Source organism: Mesoplodon mirus (genome assembly GCF_964341445.2).
Source record: "Mesoplodon mirus genome assembly, chromosome: 9".
In the NCBI taxonomy this organism is placed as follows: Eukaryota; Metazoa; Chordata; class Mammalia; order Artiodactyla; family Ziphiidae; genus Mesoplodon; species Mesoplodon mirus.
In genome coordinates, this window is record NC_138985.1 from 16,209,392 (window position 1) to 16,230,395 (window position 21,004).

Sequence of the window (21,004 nt, forward strand, 5' to 3'; positions counted from 1 at the left end):
ACCTAGTCCAAGGTCACAGAGCAGTTAAACAATACAGTTGGGATTAAAAACTCAATATTATTGACTCTAAAGCATATTCATAAATTTTTATGAATATCGATAAATGGAATGGATCAACAAATTATTAATATACTGCTACATTTTATGTCCATAAAATTTAAGGATAGCACATTTTATGTACAAATAAAATATTACATGGGAATGGTGAATGAAAAGTAATGGTAAAAATTATTTTACTTAAATGTGAGAGTTGTCTTTTTTTTAAGCTAAAGAATTTAAGACTTCTTGAATATTTATCAAAATTAATGAAGTGGAGCAGAGCTGTTACTCTCTCATGTTGTCTTAAATTGGTTGACTTCCTCTGCATTGCGCATTTTGTCTAAAAGAGAAAAGAGCACAATGATTAATGCACATATGTTTTATGTTGTTAAAGTTTCAAAAGTGATAAAACTGTTTTCACGATGGATTAGAAAAAATTTCCTTCTTCTGGAAAAAAGTAATGAAGTACATAAATATAAAAATCAAAAGTGGCTGTAAATGATGAATGCTACACTTTCTCTGAAAAGTTATTTTTCTCTGATGAGAGAAAAATCAGAAAACTGATCTTTTTGCTTTGTATAAACTTAAATGAAAATAGTTTCTGGACTTCCTTTCAAATTAATATTCAGCACACAAATTACTGAGCACTTACTATTTTATCTAAGGCAATATGCTAGTTGCTGGAGATACTAAAATTTATAAGACATAGCTTTGACCATCAAGGACATTACAAAGACTAGTTATATTTTTTGGTCTAGCATGTTGCATAGTTATGAATACAACTTGAAGTTATCTAATAGCATCAAACAGTTCGGCTAGTAAATACAATAGAGTTGAGGCAATGTCAGAGCATATGTACTAATTAAATGGTCTCCCCTTATTACCATACTCTAATTACATTAAATGGTATCAGAAGTATAGTTAATTTTCACTTCAAAAGCCATTGTATTCTTTTATTTGTATAATTAAACTACAAGAGCTGTAATACATTCAAACAGAGCTTGTACAGGATTACTTAAATGATAGCATTTTGCTTTGGGGCAAACAAATAAAACATTTCCAGAAAATGCAAGTCATGTGTTAATTAGGCTATGTTCACAAATTGTGAAAATGCTCATTTATATCATTAATAAGATTGTATTTCATTTGCCTATTTATTTTTTATCAAGTATACCATCTTAATATTCTTGGCCTTACATTTTTATAGTAGAGTAAAAGATTGTGCCAACTAGCACACTTTTAAATCAGATTTTACAGTTCAAATTTTCCCTGATAATCTAAGGCTAATTTATTGTCATCAGGGAATGATGTATATAGTGATGCTGATTGGTATTGAAACTCCTAAATAATATGGCACTAAGTATATGTCCACACATTCAAAGATATATATGAAATATTCCCAAATAAAAACTGTACTCATATTTTATCCATGATTTTATTTTTCATGTTTCTCAGACTTTTCAGTTGAAGTCTACTGAAGGGATAAATAGGGTATAAGTCTAAGGAATCCTTTCAGTATTAGGTGTGTTAAAATTAATGGGAAAGTCAGGTCTTTCAAGGGAAGTTCGGTCAGTTGGAAATGCAGGAATGGGGTTCAAGGAAGAGATATAAAGTAGAAGAGACCAGAAAGGAAGACCAGAGCTCTGAGGGATGAGATAATCCATGTGCTGTGTAGGCCTTGTTGAAAAGCTAAGAGGAGAAGTTAATTACTCAGTGTCAATTAAGCTGTGGAAACAAAGTCCTTAAGTAAGGGATAAGGATGGTCCCCAGTGTAGCCTAAGTGAAGAACAAAGATAACATGGAAAGAGTCACTGGGTTATGGAAAAAGAGGGGTCGAAGCTAGGGTAATTAAGGCAGGATTGAATAGGGGGAAATGAAAACTTTTAGTGCTGATTACATATCAAATAATTTGATAAATTATAAAGAATTAAATATGGTAGTAGATTTGACAGCAAGGTCAGATCAAGTTTCATTTGTTTTAGTGTGCTATTTTTTTCTACAAGATGTTTATATGATAGAAGGATACTCAGTTATTAATTATGTCAAAGAGCATATATTTATGGAACAGATTTTTTGTAAAATGAAACATTATTTAAGCTACGTTAGGGAAAAAAGAAAATAATAAAGAATAAGAAGCTTTCAACTTAACATAGGAAAAATGAAGATTATTGGGGTCAAGAATTGATGGGATCATGGCCGCAGATAAAGAAATGAGACTACTTAAGGGAATCTGAGAACCAATGACTCAGGAAGTTAAAGAGTTCTAGTCTCTAGGCTCACATAAGATCTTTTATAACAGTGTATTTGTGGATACAGTGAGAAATAACTATATAGGAAATATCCATTGCCTCAAGGAAGTGTTGGAAAACTCACTCACACACAGTGTTCTCAAGCCAGTGTGTATTTGTGTGAACCAATAGCTCTACAGAAGCAGAAGGAGAGATCGTGTCTGCTTAGGGAGACCAAGTAGGGTATGAGGAAAGGTTTGGCATGGGTTTGGCCTTAGGAATGGGAAGTACTCCAACAGGAGTAAACTAGGGGAGGAGCAAAAGCCCAGGAGTGTATAGTGCTTAGCAAACCATAAGTTGAATAGAAAACTAGAAGCATAGATTTTGTTTAGAGGATTAGTGGATGAGGAAAAGCTGGATGAAGACTAGGTGCAGGCTGCAGAAGGCCTTGAGTACCTAGAAAAGGGTTGATGCTTTATAGGGCAGGCAGTACTGAGCAGGGGAAAGCAGAATCAAAGAGCTGCTTAGGAAGATTTCTCTCACCACAGGTCTTAATAGAGAAGGGGAAAAAAAAGAACTCGTGGTAAAGTGTTATCATCTGAAATTGTATACTCTCAAAATGAACCTCAGATTGTGTACTCTGAAAATGAAACCTCAAAAGTACACTGATTTTTCTGAGAGGTGAAATGTTCATAAGAAATTATGAGTATTTGCAAGGACAATTGAGGAGAAGTAAAACTACTTGTGTTTATAAGTGATTTCCTAATGAGAATAGAAATATAAGTAGGAAGTGCTTTGTGGGAAAGACCATAGGAAATGAAAATAAAATGGTGGTTCTTACTTGCTAATTAGGACAGAATAGCACCTTCAGAAAAATCACAGTGGTTAGTATTACTGTTCTCTCCGGGAGGATGGACTCTTTTGTTCATCTCGTCCAACTGAGGAATTGTATATTCTTCCTTTGAATTTGACTAATTAAATGTAAGAATAATTTTAAAAAGAGAAAAATGTAGAAATGGTTTACCAGGAGCACTCTAATAATGAAAATCATTGCCAAATTATTTAGTAATATTCTTATATTTTTCAACACCTCTTCACGTTTGGCAATTTCCTATGCAACCTTGGAAGTAATGGGTAAGAATAATCTCCTTGGCTGGGAAGTCACTGATCCAAATTGAATGAAAATCTTGAACTCAGGCATATTTAAGATGCTCATTATGACCTCATATAAAAAAGCTGTTACTGGCATGTGAAATCTTTAGAACCAAGTAGTGATTGAACCTCAAAGGTTTATTTTTAAAGAAGACTCCTTCTTTTTCATAATTCTTAGGTTTTTTAGAATATATCCAGGAATGAAGCATTATGAAAATGTATCAATTCTTAAACTTAGCAAATTCAGTTAGTAGCACTTTTTATGCCTCAAGAGAACATCAAAATCCAGGCTCCAAGATCTGTACTCTTTTCTTCTAATGTGGATACATGTATGAATTTTCTAGGACTGCTGTAACAAAGTACCACAAACTTAGTGGTTTAAGAACAACATAAATTTATTGTCTCACAGTTCTAGAGGCTGAAAGTCTAAGATCAACGTGTTGGTAGAGTTGGTTCCTTCTGAGGGCTGTGAGTGAGAATCTCCACCATGCCTCTTATCTACCTTCTGATAATTTGATGGCAATCTTTGGCATTATTAGCTTATAGTAGCATCACCTTGATCTCTGTCTTCATCTTCACATGACATTTTCCCTGTGTATGTGTCATTGGTGTCTACATTTCCTCTTTTAATAAGGATACCAGTCATATTGGATTAGGGCACACCCTACTCAGTATAACCTAATCTTAACTAATTACATCTGTAATGACCCTATTTCCAAATAAGATCACTTTCTGAGGTACTGGAATTTAAGACTTCAACATGTGGATTCACCTTGTAACATAATTCAGTCCATAACAATATGTAAGTAAAAAATGGATGTGGACATTGTTGCGAGTCATCCTGTAGATCATCTACTCATTTGAGATCTTCTATCTCGTATAGTGAAACAGAGAAATTAAAGGTTCAGAGGCAACTTTTATCAGAGGAGGGATGTTTTCTGTAGGTCTCCCATTGGGAATCATCTCCTCACTGGCTACCCTAACATCAACCCTTACCTCAGCCTCAGTTCTCTAGCATACTCTTTCCCTGAGTCCCCTGGGAAAAATATCACTTCTATATTACCCTCTCAATAAATTTTGGTGGCTCCCTGCTAACTCCATAGTAAAGTCCAAGCTCTCAAATATTCCATTTAGAGTCTTCCACCCACGAAAGCATACCTGTCATTTTACTCCTCTCAGTTTTCACACGTACAAATCAAGTGTTCCAGCCAAACTCAACTTCTCACCATTTTCCAAGCAAACGAAAACATTTTAAAATTTCTGCACCTTTGTTTATTATAACTATTTTTGAAACCTCTTTCTTTCACTCATCCTGTAAGCCTGGCTGAAGTTGCACATCCTTCACGACACAGTCACTGTGCACATGAGGTGTCTGCCTCTCATTCCTGTAGCACGCGTGGTCTGTGAGTCATTTTGAACTAAGTTTTGTTTGTATTGGTTTTTTTCCTTTACATAGTTATGTCTTATATGTCTTACCTCCTCACCTGGCTTGTAAACATCTTGGGAGCAACTATATTCTATTTTGTTATTCATAGAGTAATATAGGTTGTCAAACATTATTGACACAGTTAGGACTGATTTATTGTGCCTTTTCTTACCAGTGAAGTACACAGTGGCTGTTTTATTGTTTCACTTTGATTTGTTGTGCACCTACAGTTAGTTGCTAAAATCCTAGTTCACAGAGTTCCACATTGTCTCATATAGAGTTGGGAGTCAAGGGGTTTGGATCCATCCTGTTGAACTAGTTCATTTAGTCCTCATAGCTTTAGTTACCTCATCTATAAAACAAGGAAATAATGCCAATTTAGTTCTAAAGTTACTCTCAGATCTAAAATTCTATAATTTAATAGTTTATACATTATATATCATTCAAATTGAAATCTCTATATAAAGCTAATCGGACACTGGAAGCTTTTATACAGATACCTAGATTGATAGATTGATGAGCCTTGTATTGCTGGTTTAGTTCTTTTTTTCTGTCAATGCTGATGACAGTTTAGTGATCCTCAATTATTTGTTTGATTTTGTAATTCTGGCTATATTGAAAATAGTCTTGAAGTGACCTATTGAAAATAAAAAACAATTAAAAGGTAATTTGGAGGTAATTTCTGTGATGATTTATAAGAAATTACTAACAGTCATTAGCCACAGAGAGCAGGGTTGGGGAAATGAGGGGAAGTGGACTTTTTCACTTTAATCAGATTTTAACAGTACACATTGACTTCAAAATTAAAAAGAAGAATAATTAGGCAGTTTGAAGGCCAGTGCTATTTTTTAGAGATGGAATATCAGGCTGGCAAAAATCAAGAATAAAAAAGTAAAAATGCCCCCTCCCTCCTTCTTAAGGATGCCTTAAGAAGGCATGCCTTCTTAAAAATGCCTGCCTCCCTCCTCCATCTTAGAAGCAAGATGCCAGAACAAAGTGTCTGTGGAGTACAACAATAGATTTGTTAGTGTCCTATCATATCATAATATTCAAAGTGTTTCTTCATGATCCTTAGTAAAGAGACTAGTGTTTTGAAATTGAAGGGAAAGTAAAACAAACAAGAAACCCAAGATTAGCCGAACAGTACGTGATACTTGGTACCTGAGTTGACTTAATTACCACAAGTAGATGAGCACTGAATATGACTCTAAATTCCCTGGAAACTTAGACCAAAAAAAAACTATCTTGGTCTCTATCCTTTTAAATGTGTGATAGAAAAGAAGCACGTAGGTAAATCTATGGAAGAAAACTGTCCTTGTATTGACTGAGAGATAATTTTTTTTTTTTTTTTTTTTTTTTTTTGCGGTCCGCGGGCCTCTCACTGTCGCGGCCCCTCCCGTTGCGGAGCACAGGCTCCGGACGCGCAGGCTCAGCGGCCATGGCTCACGGGCCCAGCCGCTCCGCGGCATGTGGGATCTTCCCGGACTGGGGCACGAACCCGCGCCCCCTGCATTGGCAGGCGGCCTCTCAACCACTGCACCACCAGGGAAGCCCTATTTTCTTTTATAAGGGATATTAGGGCATAGAATAAATCATGTCTTTATCTACAATTTTGTAATAGATATACTTTGTTTCAATGAGCATTTCTTTTATGGAGGCTCTAGTAGTGCTGAGAGCATAATACTGCATCTTAACACAGGAGGGGTTTTCTTGCATAGAACAGAAAACAAGGCCCAGGACCTTTGCTTTCTGCTGATGTAACTTTTGAAGTTGGAAGAATTAAAATTTATGGCTCATTATTGTATCCATAAGATTGCCTTGCAACTTCCTTAAATATGTCATTATGAGATGAGTAAGCCATGTGAGATTAGGAGAGGAAAGAACCTCTTAGTTAGGTATGCCCTCTGTGTGGAGTTCCCATTGGGAGTCAGTCTCTATTGCAGTAGGAATGTATCAGAAAGGCAGAGGACATGTCCAGAAAGAGTGGCTTCACTAATTAGGTAATAGAAGCAAGAGGGGCTGGACCTGAGGAGCAGAACTATGGTCCCCAGCACCAGGATAGCAAATGTTTGAATGTAAGAAGTTATCCAGTTCTCTCTTCTGCAGCAAGGTAATTTAGGGTTCCCAGCACCTTGCCTATATGTTGGGGAAGAAGTTAAGGCAGCCCTTGGAAGTTCACATCAGTTCTAGCTGTTGAAAATTCAACTGAACAGTGTAATCCATTAGAACTATAACCTGCTAGAAATTCAAGTTTTGACCTTAAGCAGTCCAGGTTTAATCATACCATCATATAAGGGAGTTCCCCATCCTGGTCCTCATGAACTAGCTTCTTCTGGCCACCACAGTATCCTTAGCCAGGAGTGATGATTTTAATGACTCATTGCCTTTCCAAGGTAGGGGTATTTCCATAAACAGGAATATGCTCACCTCCTTTTCTTTTTGTCGATGATGGGCTACTTACACCAACTTCTGAAGGCCAATGTAGGAGTTAAATACTTCTTCACTTGTATTCTTCCATTATCTTGTCCAACAAATACTCAGTTCAAGAGATCTCACATCTTGCTTAAAAGTTATGGGCTTTTTTATTTTTTAACATTCATGTTTCATTATTTCTACCAATGTCAATGTACAGAATGAAGGAAACTGACATTTATTAATGTCTCATCTCTTGCTCTATATTATTTCAGGCATTTCTTGGCTCAGTGCTTAAAATGTAAGTGCTGTGTACCCAAATTTACCTTCATGTAACCCTAGACTTAAGGGTCTTTCCACTAGAGTCCTGTGTTGTCAGATGCAGGCAAATTGTCAAGTTCACTGGATATGTCTGGTAAATAGTATTTATAATAGGTTTGAGTTAATATTGGTTCAGTAGGTTTTGATTTCCCAAGGATGACGCTATGCAAGAGCTCCCTTAATGTACAAAATACCTTAGGTTAATGACCATCCCAGGGATTCAGGCTTGGATCAGAATTTAAGGTAAATGAATGAAGATACTGAGTTGTAATGCTTGGAAAGCAGTTCTGGACATTTACACACACACACACACAAACACATCTCTATCTCCCCCATCATACACACACTTAATAGGAAATTAGGCACACAAAGCCTTGTCTAGGAAAATTTAATCCTTTCAATAGCTAAATAATAAAAAAGAACTGGCAGACGATTGGTACAAAAATATTACTACGGAAAATAAATTTTGCACCAAGCTGGCGGGTAATCTCTGTGTTGGTGTGATGTGCTAGCTTGGAAGTGTTTTCTGCCGCTGTCATGGTTCTTTCGCTAAACTGCATCATTGCTGTGTCCCAGAACATGGGCAACTGCAAGAACAGGGACCTGCCCTGGCCCCCGCTCAGGAATGAATACAGGTATTTCCAAAGAATGACCACAACCTCTTCAGTAGAAGGTAAACAGAATTGGGTGATTATGGGTAGGAAGACCTGGTTCTCCTTTCCAGAGAAGAATCGACCTTTAAAGAACAGAATTAATATAGTTCTCAGTAGAGAACTCAAGGAACCTCCACAGGGAGTGCATTTTCTTGCCAAAAGTCTGGATGATGCCTTAAAACTTTCTGAGCAACCAGAATTAACAAATAAAGTGGACATGGTTTGGATAGTGGGAGGCAGTTCTGTTTATAAGGAAGCCAGGAACAAGCCAGAACATCTTAGTCTATTTGTGACAAGGATCATGCAGGAATTAGAAGGTGACACAATTTTTCTAGAAATTGATTTGGAAAAATATAAACTCCTCCCAGAATATCCAGGGGTTCCTTCTGATGTCCAGGAGGAGAAAGGCATTAAGTACAAATTTGAAGTATATGAAAAGAACAATTAATGTGAAAATGTTTTCTGATCTATTTCAAGCCTCCTTCTCCCCCACCCCCCAAAAATTATGTATTTTTTCTTGTAGAGACTTTTGTTGACTTTAGATCTGTGTATAATTATTTCTAAACAAAGTACTTTTATTCCGCATCAATCTTAACTAGACTGTGTCAGATACCATTTGTGAAGCATTTCTTGCTGTAACTGTCTGAATGCCCATCAAGGGTCAAGAATAGGTTACCAGCACCTGCCTAGGATAGAATATCTACCAAGACAGCCCAAAGTGGGAGAGTCCCCTGGTAGCATGAGTTGAAACAAAAGCCTGTAGAGCTAGGAGCTAAGCAGTTGGATCCACAGGTCAGAAATGGATTATAAACAGAAGAGCTAGCATTCAGTTATTAAAGTTAGATCAAAAGAGGGACTGTGAATTACCTTATATCACACTTCTGGAAAAAATTCTGTTCACTTAGACTGGGAGTGAATAAGTTGAAAACTCCAGGATGTTCCACAGGGATAGTAAAGAGGCAGGTATGAGACTACCTTTTCGGTGGTTAAAGGAGATGGTCTGAGACCTTAAAAAAAACTTGTTTCTGATCTTCAGTGAGATCCCATGGGATGTTACAATGACAAAACAAGAATTGGCCGCTCTTTACAAAAAAGAATAATCTAATATCAAGCATGATGGCTAAAATTAAAAATTCAAAGAGGTAATAAATTGAGAAAGAATATGCTAGAAACCAAACTTAGTAAGTTAGAAACTAAACTTCACAAAATTAAAAAATGAAAATTAAAACATTTTATCCATCACATTAGCAAAGATTTAGATTAAGTATCGCCCCCCCAAAAAAATAGCATTTTCTGCCTTATAAATTGGTACAACTTTTTAGAGTGTAAGTTAGCAATATCAATTAAAATTCAAAATATTCTGGGTTTGGACCCAGAACTTCCACTTCTAGAAATTAATCCTGAGCAAAGAAATGGACCCAAGAGTATTTATTGCAACTTTTTTTTTCAAACTTGGAAACAGCCCAAATGTTGATTAATAAGAAATAACTAACCAATATGTCTATAAAATGTAGCATCTGCAGCAGTTAAAAAGAATGAAGTACTGACAGAAAAATGCCAAAAATTGCTAAGTAAAAGAAGCAAATTGTTTATAATACTCAAAATGTTTAATAAATGTTCATGTGTGGGAAAAAGCAAAAAAAAAAAAAAAACCACAAAAATATTACTAGGAAAAAATATAAAAGAGAGCAACAAATTTGTCAACAGATGAAGAGCACTTATTATAAAGTATAATAATGGAAAACATATATGAAAGTTGCGACCTGACATTTTATTATGCATTTAAAATTTTGATATGGTGGTTTCTAACACAGTGTTGAAGGAGAATAGCAAAGTTGAGGGCCTGATATTACCCAACTTCAAAAGATACTATAAAGCTATAGTAATCAAGACAGTGTGGGATTGGCAAAAATAAATAAATAAATAAATAAACAAATAGATAAATGGAACAGAATAGAGAGCCCAGAAATAGACCTCCATAAATATTTTCAATTGATCTTTGACAAAAAAGCAAAGGCAGTACAATGTAGGAAAGATATCTCTTCAACAGATGGTGATAGAACAACTGGACATCTGTACGCAAAAAAATGAATCTGGGTGTAGAGCTTACACTCTTCACAAGTATTAACTCAAAATGGATCACTGACCTAAATGTAAATACAAAACTATAAAACTCCTAGAAGATAAGACAGGAGAAAACCTAAATTACCTTGGGTGTGATGATGCCTTTTTAGATACAACATCAAAGCACAATCTAGGAAAGAAATAATGTATAATTCAGACTTTATTAAAATTAAAAACTCCTCCATGAAATACAATATCAAGATAATTAGAAGGCAAGCCTCAGGCTGGGAGAAAATATATGAAGAAGATACATCTGTAAAGGATTCTTACCCAAAATATGCAAAGAACCCTCAAAACCCTCAAAACAGTAAGAAAATAAACAACCCAGTTTAATAATGGGCCAAAGACCTTAACAGAATCTCACTGAAGTAGATATACAGATGGCAAATAAGCATATGAAAAGATGCTCCACATCATATGTCATCAGGAAATACAAATTAAAATAACAATGAGATATCACTACATACCCATTAGAATAGTCAAATTCTGGAACACTACCACAAATGCTGGTGGGGATGTGGAAAAACAGCAATTCTCATCCACTGCTCTGGGAATGAAAAATGGTGCGGCCTCATTGGAAGACAGTTTTTGTTTTTCTCACGAAACTAAACATACTTTTACAGTTGGATCCAGCAATCCCACTCCTTCATATTTAGCCAAAGGAGTTGAAAACATGTTTGCAATAAAACTTGCACATGGATGTTTATAGAAGGTTTATTCATAATTCCCCAAACTTGGAAACAACCAACATGTCCTTCACTAGGTGAATGGCTAAATAAAGTGTGGTAAAGCCAGAGAATGAAATATTATTCATTGCTAAAAAATGAGCTAAAAAGCATGAAAATACATGGAGGAACCTTAAATGCTTAAATGCATATAATTAAGTGAAGCCAATCTGAAAAGACTACATACTGTATGATTGCAACTCCATGACATTCTGGAAAAAGCAAAACTTTGTAGACTATAAGAAGATCAGTGGTTGCCAGGGCTTAGAATGGAGGGAGGGATGAATAAGCAGAGCACAGAGGGTTGTTTTTTTTTTTTTTTTTTTTTTTTTTGCGGTACACAGGCCTCTCATTGTTGTGGCCTCTCCTGTTGCGGAGCGCAGGCTCCGGACGCACAGGCTTAGCGGCCATGGCTCACGGGCCCAGCTGCTCCGTTGCATGTGGGATCTTCCCGGACCAGGGCACGAAATTGTGTCCCCTGCATCGGCAGGTGGACTCTCAACCGCTGCACCACCAGGGAAGCCCAAGAGGATTTTTAAGGCAATGAAAATACTGTAAAATATTATAATGAGGGCTTCCCTGGTGGCACAGTGGTTGAGAGTTCGCCTGCCGATGCAGGGGTACGGGTCCGTGCCCCGGTCCGGGAAGATCTCACATGCCCTGGAGCGCTGGGCCCATGAGCCATGGCCGCTGAGCCTGCGTGTCCGGAGCCTCTGCTCCGCAACAGGAGAGGCCACAACAGTTGGAGGCCCAAGTACCGCAAAAAAAAAAAAAAAAAAAAAAAAAAAAAAAAAAAAAATTATAATGATAGATACATGTCATTGCACCTTTGTCCAAACACATGTAAAGTACAACACTAAGAGTGAACTCTGAGGTGAACTATGAACTTTGAGTGATTATGATGTGTCAATGTAGATTCATCCCTGCTAAAAAATGTATGAGTCTGGTGAGTGATGTTGATAATGGAAGAGCCTGTGCATGTGTGGGAGCTGGGGGTATATGGAAATTCCTGTACCTTCCTTTCGATATTATTGTAAAACTAAAAATTCTCTAAAAATTGTCTTTAATTTTTTTAAAAAAGAAAGTTCTTCTGTGAACAAAGACCATGAATAATAAATACAAGAACTCAAGAAAGAGAAAACAAAGCAGTGGGAGGAAATGGAGTGTTAATTGGCAGATTTTAGTAAAATAGAAGAACAAATCAAAATCATCACAGAAATATAAAAGAATTGAAAGGAGTGGTCACGAGAATAGACACTGGAGAAAACACAGCAAGGGTACTGAGGATATAAGTGAGGAGATGCAAAAAAGTAAAATAAAAATGGAAGGTTTATAAAGACTAAGGAGAAAGTGATAGATATATAAACCAGGCAGAGAAGACCCTATATATGCATAATTGGAGTCCCTCAAGGAGAACACCAAAAACAATGGAACAGGATAAATATTTGAAAACATATCTTGAGGAAAAAGTTGTAAAAAGAATAGAATACCTGATCCTATTTATTGAAAGGACATATCATGTACCAGTGAAAATTGACCCAAATCAGTTAACACTGAGACATATTCTTCTGATATGTACCCAAGACATGTCCTCAAGACATATCATAGTAAATTTATTAGCCTTTAATGATAAAGTTTTCAAATAGCCATGTAGAATGATCACAATACTTACAAGAGGGAAAATGTCAGACCGTCCTTAGATTTCTCTGTGACACTGAACACTAGAAGTCAGTGGACCAAAACCTCTGGGATACTTGAGGAAAGAAAGTATAAATCAAGGATTTCATGTCCACCCAAGATTTTTATTAAGTATACAAACAATATTAAATATGGCACAACTCTAGAAATACTGTTCACCTACCAGAGGCTGAGCTTCAGCCAATCAAGGGATAATAGAGAAAAATTTAGCAAAATGACTAGTGATAAGCACTGTATATGATTAACAGAAATAAGACTAAGCCAAATATGTGGATCAGATGACAAATCAGAACATAAACTGTATATGCCTTGACAATTTAGAAATATACAAATAAAAATTGGGAGAGTAAGGGAGACAGTATTTTGGCACTTTCTTACAAAACTAAACATGCTGCTACCATATGTAGAATACCACAGGCACAGTATTCACTGAATACCTCGTCTGTAATAGTGTGGAGTCAAAGGATATTGTATAAAGTTGAAAAATCAAGCAATAGAATTCTAACTTGGTATTGTTATAGGACTTAACAGTGTAAAGATGGTAATAAACCATCTTTACAATAAAACAATAAAAAAAGATTTTTTAAAACACACACAATTTCTAAATAGCTAAAATTAGAAATGCTGAACAATTTGTAATGACAACACTGATTTTTAAGAATTGTGCATTAAAAATTGAGTAATCCGGGGCTTCCCTGGTGGCGCAGTGGTTGGGAGTCTGCCTGCCAATTCAGGGGACGTGGGTTCGTGCCCCGGTCCGGGAAGATCCCACATGCCGCGGAGTGGCTGGGCCCGTGAGCCATGGCAGCTGGGCCTGTGCGTCCGGAGCCTGTGCTCTGCAACACGAGAAGCCACAACAGTGAGAGGCCCGTGTACAAAAAAAAAAAAAAAAAAAAATTGAGTAATCCTTTAAACAAAATAATGAGGTAAACATAATATTTCTCTTGAAAAGATACTCAAGATAATTTATGCCAAAACATAACCATAAAACATTACTGCACTTCTCTTTACTTACTTTTGAGAAAATTTAGTATACTGCATGGAATCATGGATAAGTTGAAGGCTATAAACCTAAAGAAAATAATAAGTAGTACAAATAGACTTTTGATAGCCCATACACACTTTTTTGGTTGTTGAATTAGAGTGTCTTTTGCTTGACTTAGAATGCTTCTGAAAAGTAAAGGATGTATTCTCCCTTACCAAGAAGTAGGTGTACCTCCATGGATTGATGGAGAAGTCCTATCTCTCAAGGAGCAACTCCAGGGCTCTCCTTTCACTTAATTTGGTTTGCAGAAGAACTCCAGCCTCTTTAATCTCAAGGGAGCAAAAATCTATTACAGAGTGTAACATGGTATACAATATATTTTGGGGGTCCCAAACACTTGTGAGAGTCTGATTAAAGTGATAGGACCTTTCTCCAGGAAATGCACATGTGACATTTTGCTTATAACTGCATGGGGCCCCTGAAGCTCATCCAAAGAGACCCTCTTGGTTTATAGTCCCCCGCTTAAAGACCCTTATTTAAAAAGTTCTTTGAACGTAGGTCAGAATCTCTACTGTTGATCTGGCTGGTCAGACCCACAGTCTTATTCTTACTAAAATGAAACATTCTGATACCCCAGCAGTAGTTTGCCAAGGGGAATAATTAATCATTATGGATCCGAAAGGGTCTTTTATTCTATTGTAAAATGACTAACATTGGAGAACATTTACCACATGTCAAACCTACTGGTAGACACTATCACAAAGGGAAGTTTCCTGGTCATTGCAGCTCAGTCATCAGTTGTCCTAAAAATAGGTAGAAAGATGTTCCTGGTCACTAGCTTCACTCTCTTGAATATAGCTAAGCATGGTAGTGATGCTGAAGTGAGCATATCCGGGATGTCTGACTAGTAGGCAGACACCACACCACAATTAAGGATTCAGTTACCCCTGTGGTAGGTAGGCAGGACTGAGTCCTGTATTCCATCTTTAGCCAGAGATTAGAATATACTTTGAGAATGAGCATTGTCCGACATAGTTTTCTCTGTGGATATTATGTTCAGTTTGGAGAACAGAGAGCACTTCTGCCAAGCAGATTTTCACTGTTGTGCTTTTTTGAGAGGTGATGTAATAGGTACCCAAGGTAAACATAGCTCAAGGTTTACAGATTCAAGTCATCCCTTTAATTGTATCAAGAAAGACAGATTATCTTGATCTCAAATTTGAAGCAACTCCTCAGATTACTTCATTCAAATCTGGGTGCATCTCTTTCTGTACTGTTGACTTACACTGTAGCTCCTCTTTGCGATCTTCTTTATCTTCATCTGAAGTGAAACCCTGGACATGTATAGGAGTGTGCTCAAAATATTAAACTTGCTACTTGGCCCCCTGCAGGGCCAATGCAGCAGAGACTCATATGCTCCAATTTGTTTTTGCACTTCTATAGAATTCACAATGAATTTCACACATCTTTCAAGATATAAACATCACTTGAAAATTTTGTAAATTTGAAGACTCAGTGAACTAAGTGGATTTTGGGTATTTGTCTCATAAAGGTTTTAAGTACTAGGGAAAATAAATAGAGAATAATGTTCCTAGTTACCAAAATCCTCAGTAGATTTCAGTTAATTTTTTTCTTTGTTTGTAACTTAATAACTGAAAAAATGTTACCTTATTTTAAATTAGCATTTTGTGCAATTTTAATTTGAAATATATTTATATATTATATAATTCTGGGTTTTGAAGTTTGTCAAATAGATTTACTCATCTTTTGTCCATTAAGGATGTAGTAGTATCCTTAAGATAATACAGTTACCTGAGTATATATTTTGGGTTTTCTTTTATCTATTTTCTATATTTTTTACTCTTTTTCTTACATTAAGTTTTTTGTTTGTTGTACCAAAGTTTTTGCAATTTTATATTATCACATATTTCTGCCTTCCCTTTATAATTTCTTCCATTGCTTCAATGTTTATACTGTACATTTTCCAAATTTTTTTCTTCTTGACCTTGAGAATTCTCTAGCTTTATCCAAACTATCAGTGATACCACAGCAGAAATTTTTTTTCTTTTCTGTGCATAAACCATGGTTACTCAATATTACTTGATATTACTCAAGCACGGTGCAAAGAATTGAAATGCAGTTTGAAAGCACATCCTAAAAACTCTGCTCTGATAAAAGTAAACTCTGCTAAAATCATTGTAGCTCTTTCCATTTGGTTAAGAGAGTGATTCATGTTGTTAATTTTGTAAGGTCTTCAGAATAATGTGCATGCTTAGAGGGGAACTTCCCCAAAATTGAAAATGACCTTCACAATGTACATTTATATTTATGTTGTTCTTTTGCAAAGATGATTCATCAGTTCATAGATCAGTAATGTAAACAAAGAAACAAATCACTTATGCTTGAGAAATTTCAACGTGAATGTTAAAATAGACTTTTTCTTACTATTTTAAAACCACTTATTTCTGACCACATTTGAATGTTATTAAAACAGCCCCTGAAACTTATTTGTAATTATACATGCTGTACATGTATAATTGAATTGTACTTTCAAGAACAATCTGATAAAGATGGATAGGGTGCTAGAATTTAATCACTCTTGAGGCCAAACTGTGTCATCATTACAGTTTCCCAGTTACAGGTCTTTGATAGGAAGCATCATGTGGTTGGCATTTTAAAATCTCCTATGTCGAAGATTTTCAACTAAGTTCTCTGACAAAGATTTTCAGCTAAGCTCTCTGAAATTTCAAGAGTAACATGGCTGGAGGCAGAGATTGTAATGCAATAATACTGTTTCCAAAAGGATACCATAGTCCCTTAAAAGAGAAATCCTACTTCCTGGGTTTACACACGTGTGCTTTAATAGAGAGTCACTTGACAGTCTGACTCAGAGGAATATTCACATTGTTTAATGACTGACACAAGTGCACAACCAAGGCCTCCTGCAGTACCAGATGTTACTTTGTGGTGACTGAATTGTGGAGAGATCAAGAGAAGGACTGAGATGGCTTGGGGCAGTATCTATTATCACCTGGTATGGAACTATCTCAATATTTATCAGTTTAGCTGTACCTGGGCACACAGGTGAATATACTCACCTTGGTCTAACATAGTTAGACCTCAGTGTTTATCATGACACAGAGTCAGCAACAGTAACTCTCTTTTTTATCATGCTACTCTTTGCTGGGACAAAACCTAAAAACAGTGCATCTGAAGAACTGAAGTCAGGAGAAGGAAATTTTCCAGTCCTTGATGCAAGTCTCTAGACTAAAAGTGGTGGGGAAAAATTAATTGACGGGAACATTTACCATACCCTTTATTGGCTCACCCCTGAGGTCTCCCTACCCAGGTCACACGTAGTTCATACTGTGAACTGAGAATTGAAGATCATGTATTTCTACTCCACTCCTGTCAGTCTTTGGAGCCATCCTGAGATTTATTTCCAACAAAACCATTAAATTTTCTGCTATGTGATCTACCAACAAATTCCTGTCCATGCAACACATTGTTGTGTAAGAGCCATACCTTGTAGAATGGAATGTAAAGAGCTGTGACATCAGGAAATGTCTCAAATTTTAAATTAACTCACTCTAAACTTCCTTATTTGTGGAGTACTTTTCTTAGAAATCTTCAATCCCGGGCTGAGATAGATAAATGGAGCTCAAAACTGGCCAAAGATTCAGATAGCTAATTTTAGAGAGTAGCTTTCATTTTGAGAACAATGTTTTCATTTTGTTTTTGTGATTAGGTGATTAAGTTAAAGAAATGTCTCAAAAATTCTTGTGGATCAGAAAGTCAGGGGAGAAAAACTATCCTGTAAAATTATTATAATTTTATACTCTTTCTTTTAATTTTTCTTGTTTCTGATTCTCCTTTAAATTACACCCCAATACCTGCAGTTGTTTTTCTCATTCAGGCAACAGAGGTACTATGATTTTGCCATTAAGAAACTAGCTAAAGACATATAAGTTTCAAGAAAGACTTTAAAATTCTCCTCTCTTTTTAAATTTTCATGACAATTCATTTCAAACCCTAATCTTTTATTTTTCCATTTTATTTTGATTTTTATATATTTTCCTAGATATCTTACAGAATTTATTGAACACCTCGGTATACCATAACAATGAGCTCAAGGAGATACAAAAGAAGTACATAATGCCAACTATGATGTCAATTAGTGAAACATTTGACAACAATAAAAATTGCATTTGAAAGCATTATTCTATGTAAGAAATTCTGAGAGACGATATATGAATAAGTTCTAAATTTAACATAATTAAAATTCAAAATGAGATTTTTCAGCCTGTTGGGAACTGAAATCACCATTTTTCTATTATGTGATTCTTAACCATGTCCAATGACATTTATCAGTATATAAGTATTGTTCTAGACACTTAGATATACATTTTCTTATGCAATATTCACACTCCACTGAGGTTGGTAATATTAGCTCTGTTTTACGGATAAGGAAATGAAGCACTAAAGGTACATAAGAAGTAAGTGGCAGAACCAGAATGTGAGTTCAGGTCTCCTAACTTCAAGTCCTTTCTTCTGTCCAGTGTCATAGCTGACTCTTGAAAGTGTTTACTAGATTATATATGGATGAAATGGATGATAGATGAGTAATTGGATAGCGAATCTATTTCATTGTTTACTCATAGTATATTATCATAAAATTAAAAAAAATAGTTGATTACTTTAAAAAAAATTCTTAGATGATCATATTGACTTGCTGTTTTTTTTATTAATTAATTTATTTAACTTATTTTTGGCTGCATTGGGTCTCTGTTTCTGTGCGAGGGCTTTCTCTAGTTGTGGCGAGTGGGGGCTACTCTGCATCACGGTGCACGGGCCTCTCACTATCGCGGCCTCTCTTGTTGCGGAACACAGGCTCCAGACGTGCAGGCTCAGTAGTTGTGGTGCACGGGCCCAGTTGCTCCGTGGCATGTGGGATCTTCCCAGACCAGGGCTCGAACCCATGTCCCCTGCATTGGCAGGCAGATTCTCAACCACTGCGCCACCAGGGAAGCCCCTGCTGTTTTTTTTAAGCCAATTATTTTCTTCTGCTTGAGCTGAAAGTGTTATTATTATTTTAAATTAATTGATGTTGGTATATTTTAACTATTGTCTTTTGTATTTTTATATAATGTGAAAATGTTTTGAAAATGACTCTGGTTATGAAATTAATTAAACATCCAATAAAATCACCTTTATGCCTACATCAATAATTTAAATGGATTTGAGTATCGTGTTTTAAGACTCTTGTTTATTAACTCAGGGAAATAATATACATATTTAATAATCTGTGCATATATTGCATGATTCCCAAGTGCACTTTCCCTTGTTTAAAAAGATTTATATTTAAAATGGAAAACATTTCAATGGTCCTAAATTCTACTTGCAGCTTTAGTTTTTCAAAAAGGAGAAAAGACACTCCCATTTGTAAGAATAAAAGGACTTTTCTTAATTTCCATAAAGTTAAGAAAACAGAATTCCTATCACAGATTCAGTTTTTGTGATTTGGAAAGGCTCAGTGAATGAGTTACATTCTGACACCAAGTTCTTAAGACTACCCTTGAAAGTCCCACAGTATAACTAAGCTTACTCAAAATGATTTTTTATTAAGTGGTGCCTCCTGAACATCGAATAGGGGTGGCAATTATGGGGAACTTGGAAATATTGGTATATTCCTAATAGCAGCAATGAACTGCTGAAAAGTGGAGTGAAATTATAATTGTAAAAGTATTTTAAACTTTTAAAATCAGGTGTTTTGAGGAAGAGATACTGAAGCTTGGAAGGCTACAAGGATCCAAAAGTATGCATATAAAACAAATAAACAAAACAAATATTCTCAATAGAGTAGTTTCATAGATATAGACTTTATAATATGTGACACCAACCTGATTAATATGGAACTGTAGAAAAATACAGGGCAAGAATGCAGCTTATTTTATGACCTAAATGTGGTTTAGAAGTCAAGCTATATAAGACTCCAAAGGAAAGCCCGTTGGGTCTGTGCAGGTGATTGATAAGAATTCAGTTTGTCTGAAAGAAGTAAAATGGGCAGAGAAGTGTACCTGTACATCAAGACGATATATTTATTACATGGAAATCTATGGGCTGGGAAGCCATGTGTAGTATAATGTATCATTAATATAAAAGAAGAAAGGAATGGAATATTGCCTGGTCAAGTGAAGTGTGTTGATAACTGTTAATGAACACAGATATCAGTAAGATGTAATACAGAATAGGGATAGAAAGGGTCATCTAATCATGTATGAATTAATATTTTCTTTTACATCTTTATTGCAGTATAATCATTTTACAATGTTAGTTTCTGCTGTACAACACATTGAATCAGTTATATGTATACATATATCCCGTCCCTCTTGAGCCTCCCTCCCACCCTCCCTATCGTACCCCTCTAGGTCATCAAAAGGCATCGAGCTGATCTCCCTGTGCTATGCAGTAGCCATCCATTTTACATTTGGTAGTGAACATATGTCAGTGCTAGTCTCTCACTTCATTCCAGCTTCCCCTTCCTGCCCTGTGTCCTCAAATCCATTCTCTACATCTGCATCTTTATTCCTGCCCTGCCACTAGGTTCATCAGTACCATTATTTTACATTCCATATATATGCGTTAATATACAGTATTTGTTTTTTCTCTTTCTGACTTACTTCAATCTGTATGACAGACTCTGTGTTCATCCACTTCATTACAAATAACTGAATTTCGTTCCTTTTTAGGGCTGAGTAATATGCCATTCTATATATGTGCCACATTTTCTTTATCCATTCATCTGTCGATGGACATTTAGGATGCTTCCATGTCCTGGCTATTTTAAATAGTGCTGCAGTGAACATTGTGGTACATGTCTCTTTTTTTTTTTTTAACATCTTTATTGGATTATAATTGCTTTACAATGCTGTGTTAGTGTCTGCTGTATAACAAAGTGAATCAGCTGTACAAATACATACATCCCCATATCCACTTCCTCTTGCATCTGCCTCCCACACTCCCTATCCCACCCCTCTAGGTGGTCACACAGCACTGAGCTAATCTCCCTGTGCAATGCAGCTGCCTCCCACTAGCTATCTATTTTACATTTGGTAGTGTATATATGTCAGTGCTACTCTTTCGCTTTGTCCCAGCTTACCCTTCCCCCACCCCGTGTCCTCAAGTCAATTCTCTATGTCTGCTTCTTTATTCCTGCCCTGCCCCTAGGTACGTCAGAACCA

The 21,004-nt window shown here is 36.1% G+C and overlaps 2 protein-coding genes across 3 annotated transcripts in view; both read left to right on the top strand.

Moving 5' to 3' along the window:
- MAGI2 (membrane associated guanylate kinase, WW and PDZ domain containing 2) overlaps positions 1-21,004 on the top strand; it is a gene marked incomplete at its 3' end in the record, with an annotated part of 1,305,599 nt that overhangs the window by 113,006 nt on the left and 1,171,589 nt on the right. The gene's annotated exons all lie outside the window — the stretch shown is intronic.
- Positions 8,065-8,679, top strand: LOC309810416 (dihydrofolate reductase-like; the record flags this gene model as incomplete). The annotated part of the gene is made up of 1 exon (XM_082632409.1): positions 8,065-8,679. The coding sequence occupies exon 1, from the start codon at positions 8,116-8,118 to the stop codon at positions 8,677-8,679; it is 564 nt and encodes a 187-aa protein (XP_082488535.1). The 5' UTR covers positions 8,065-8,115.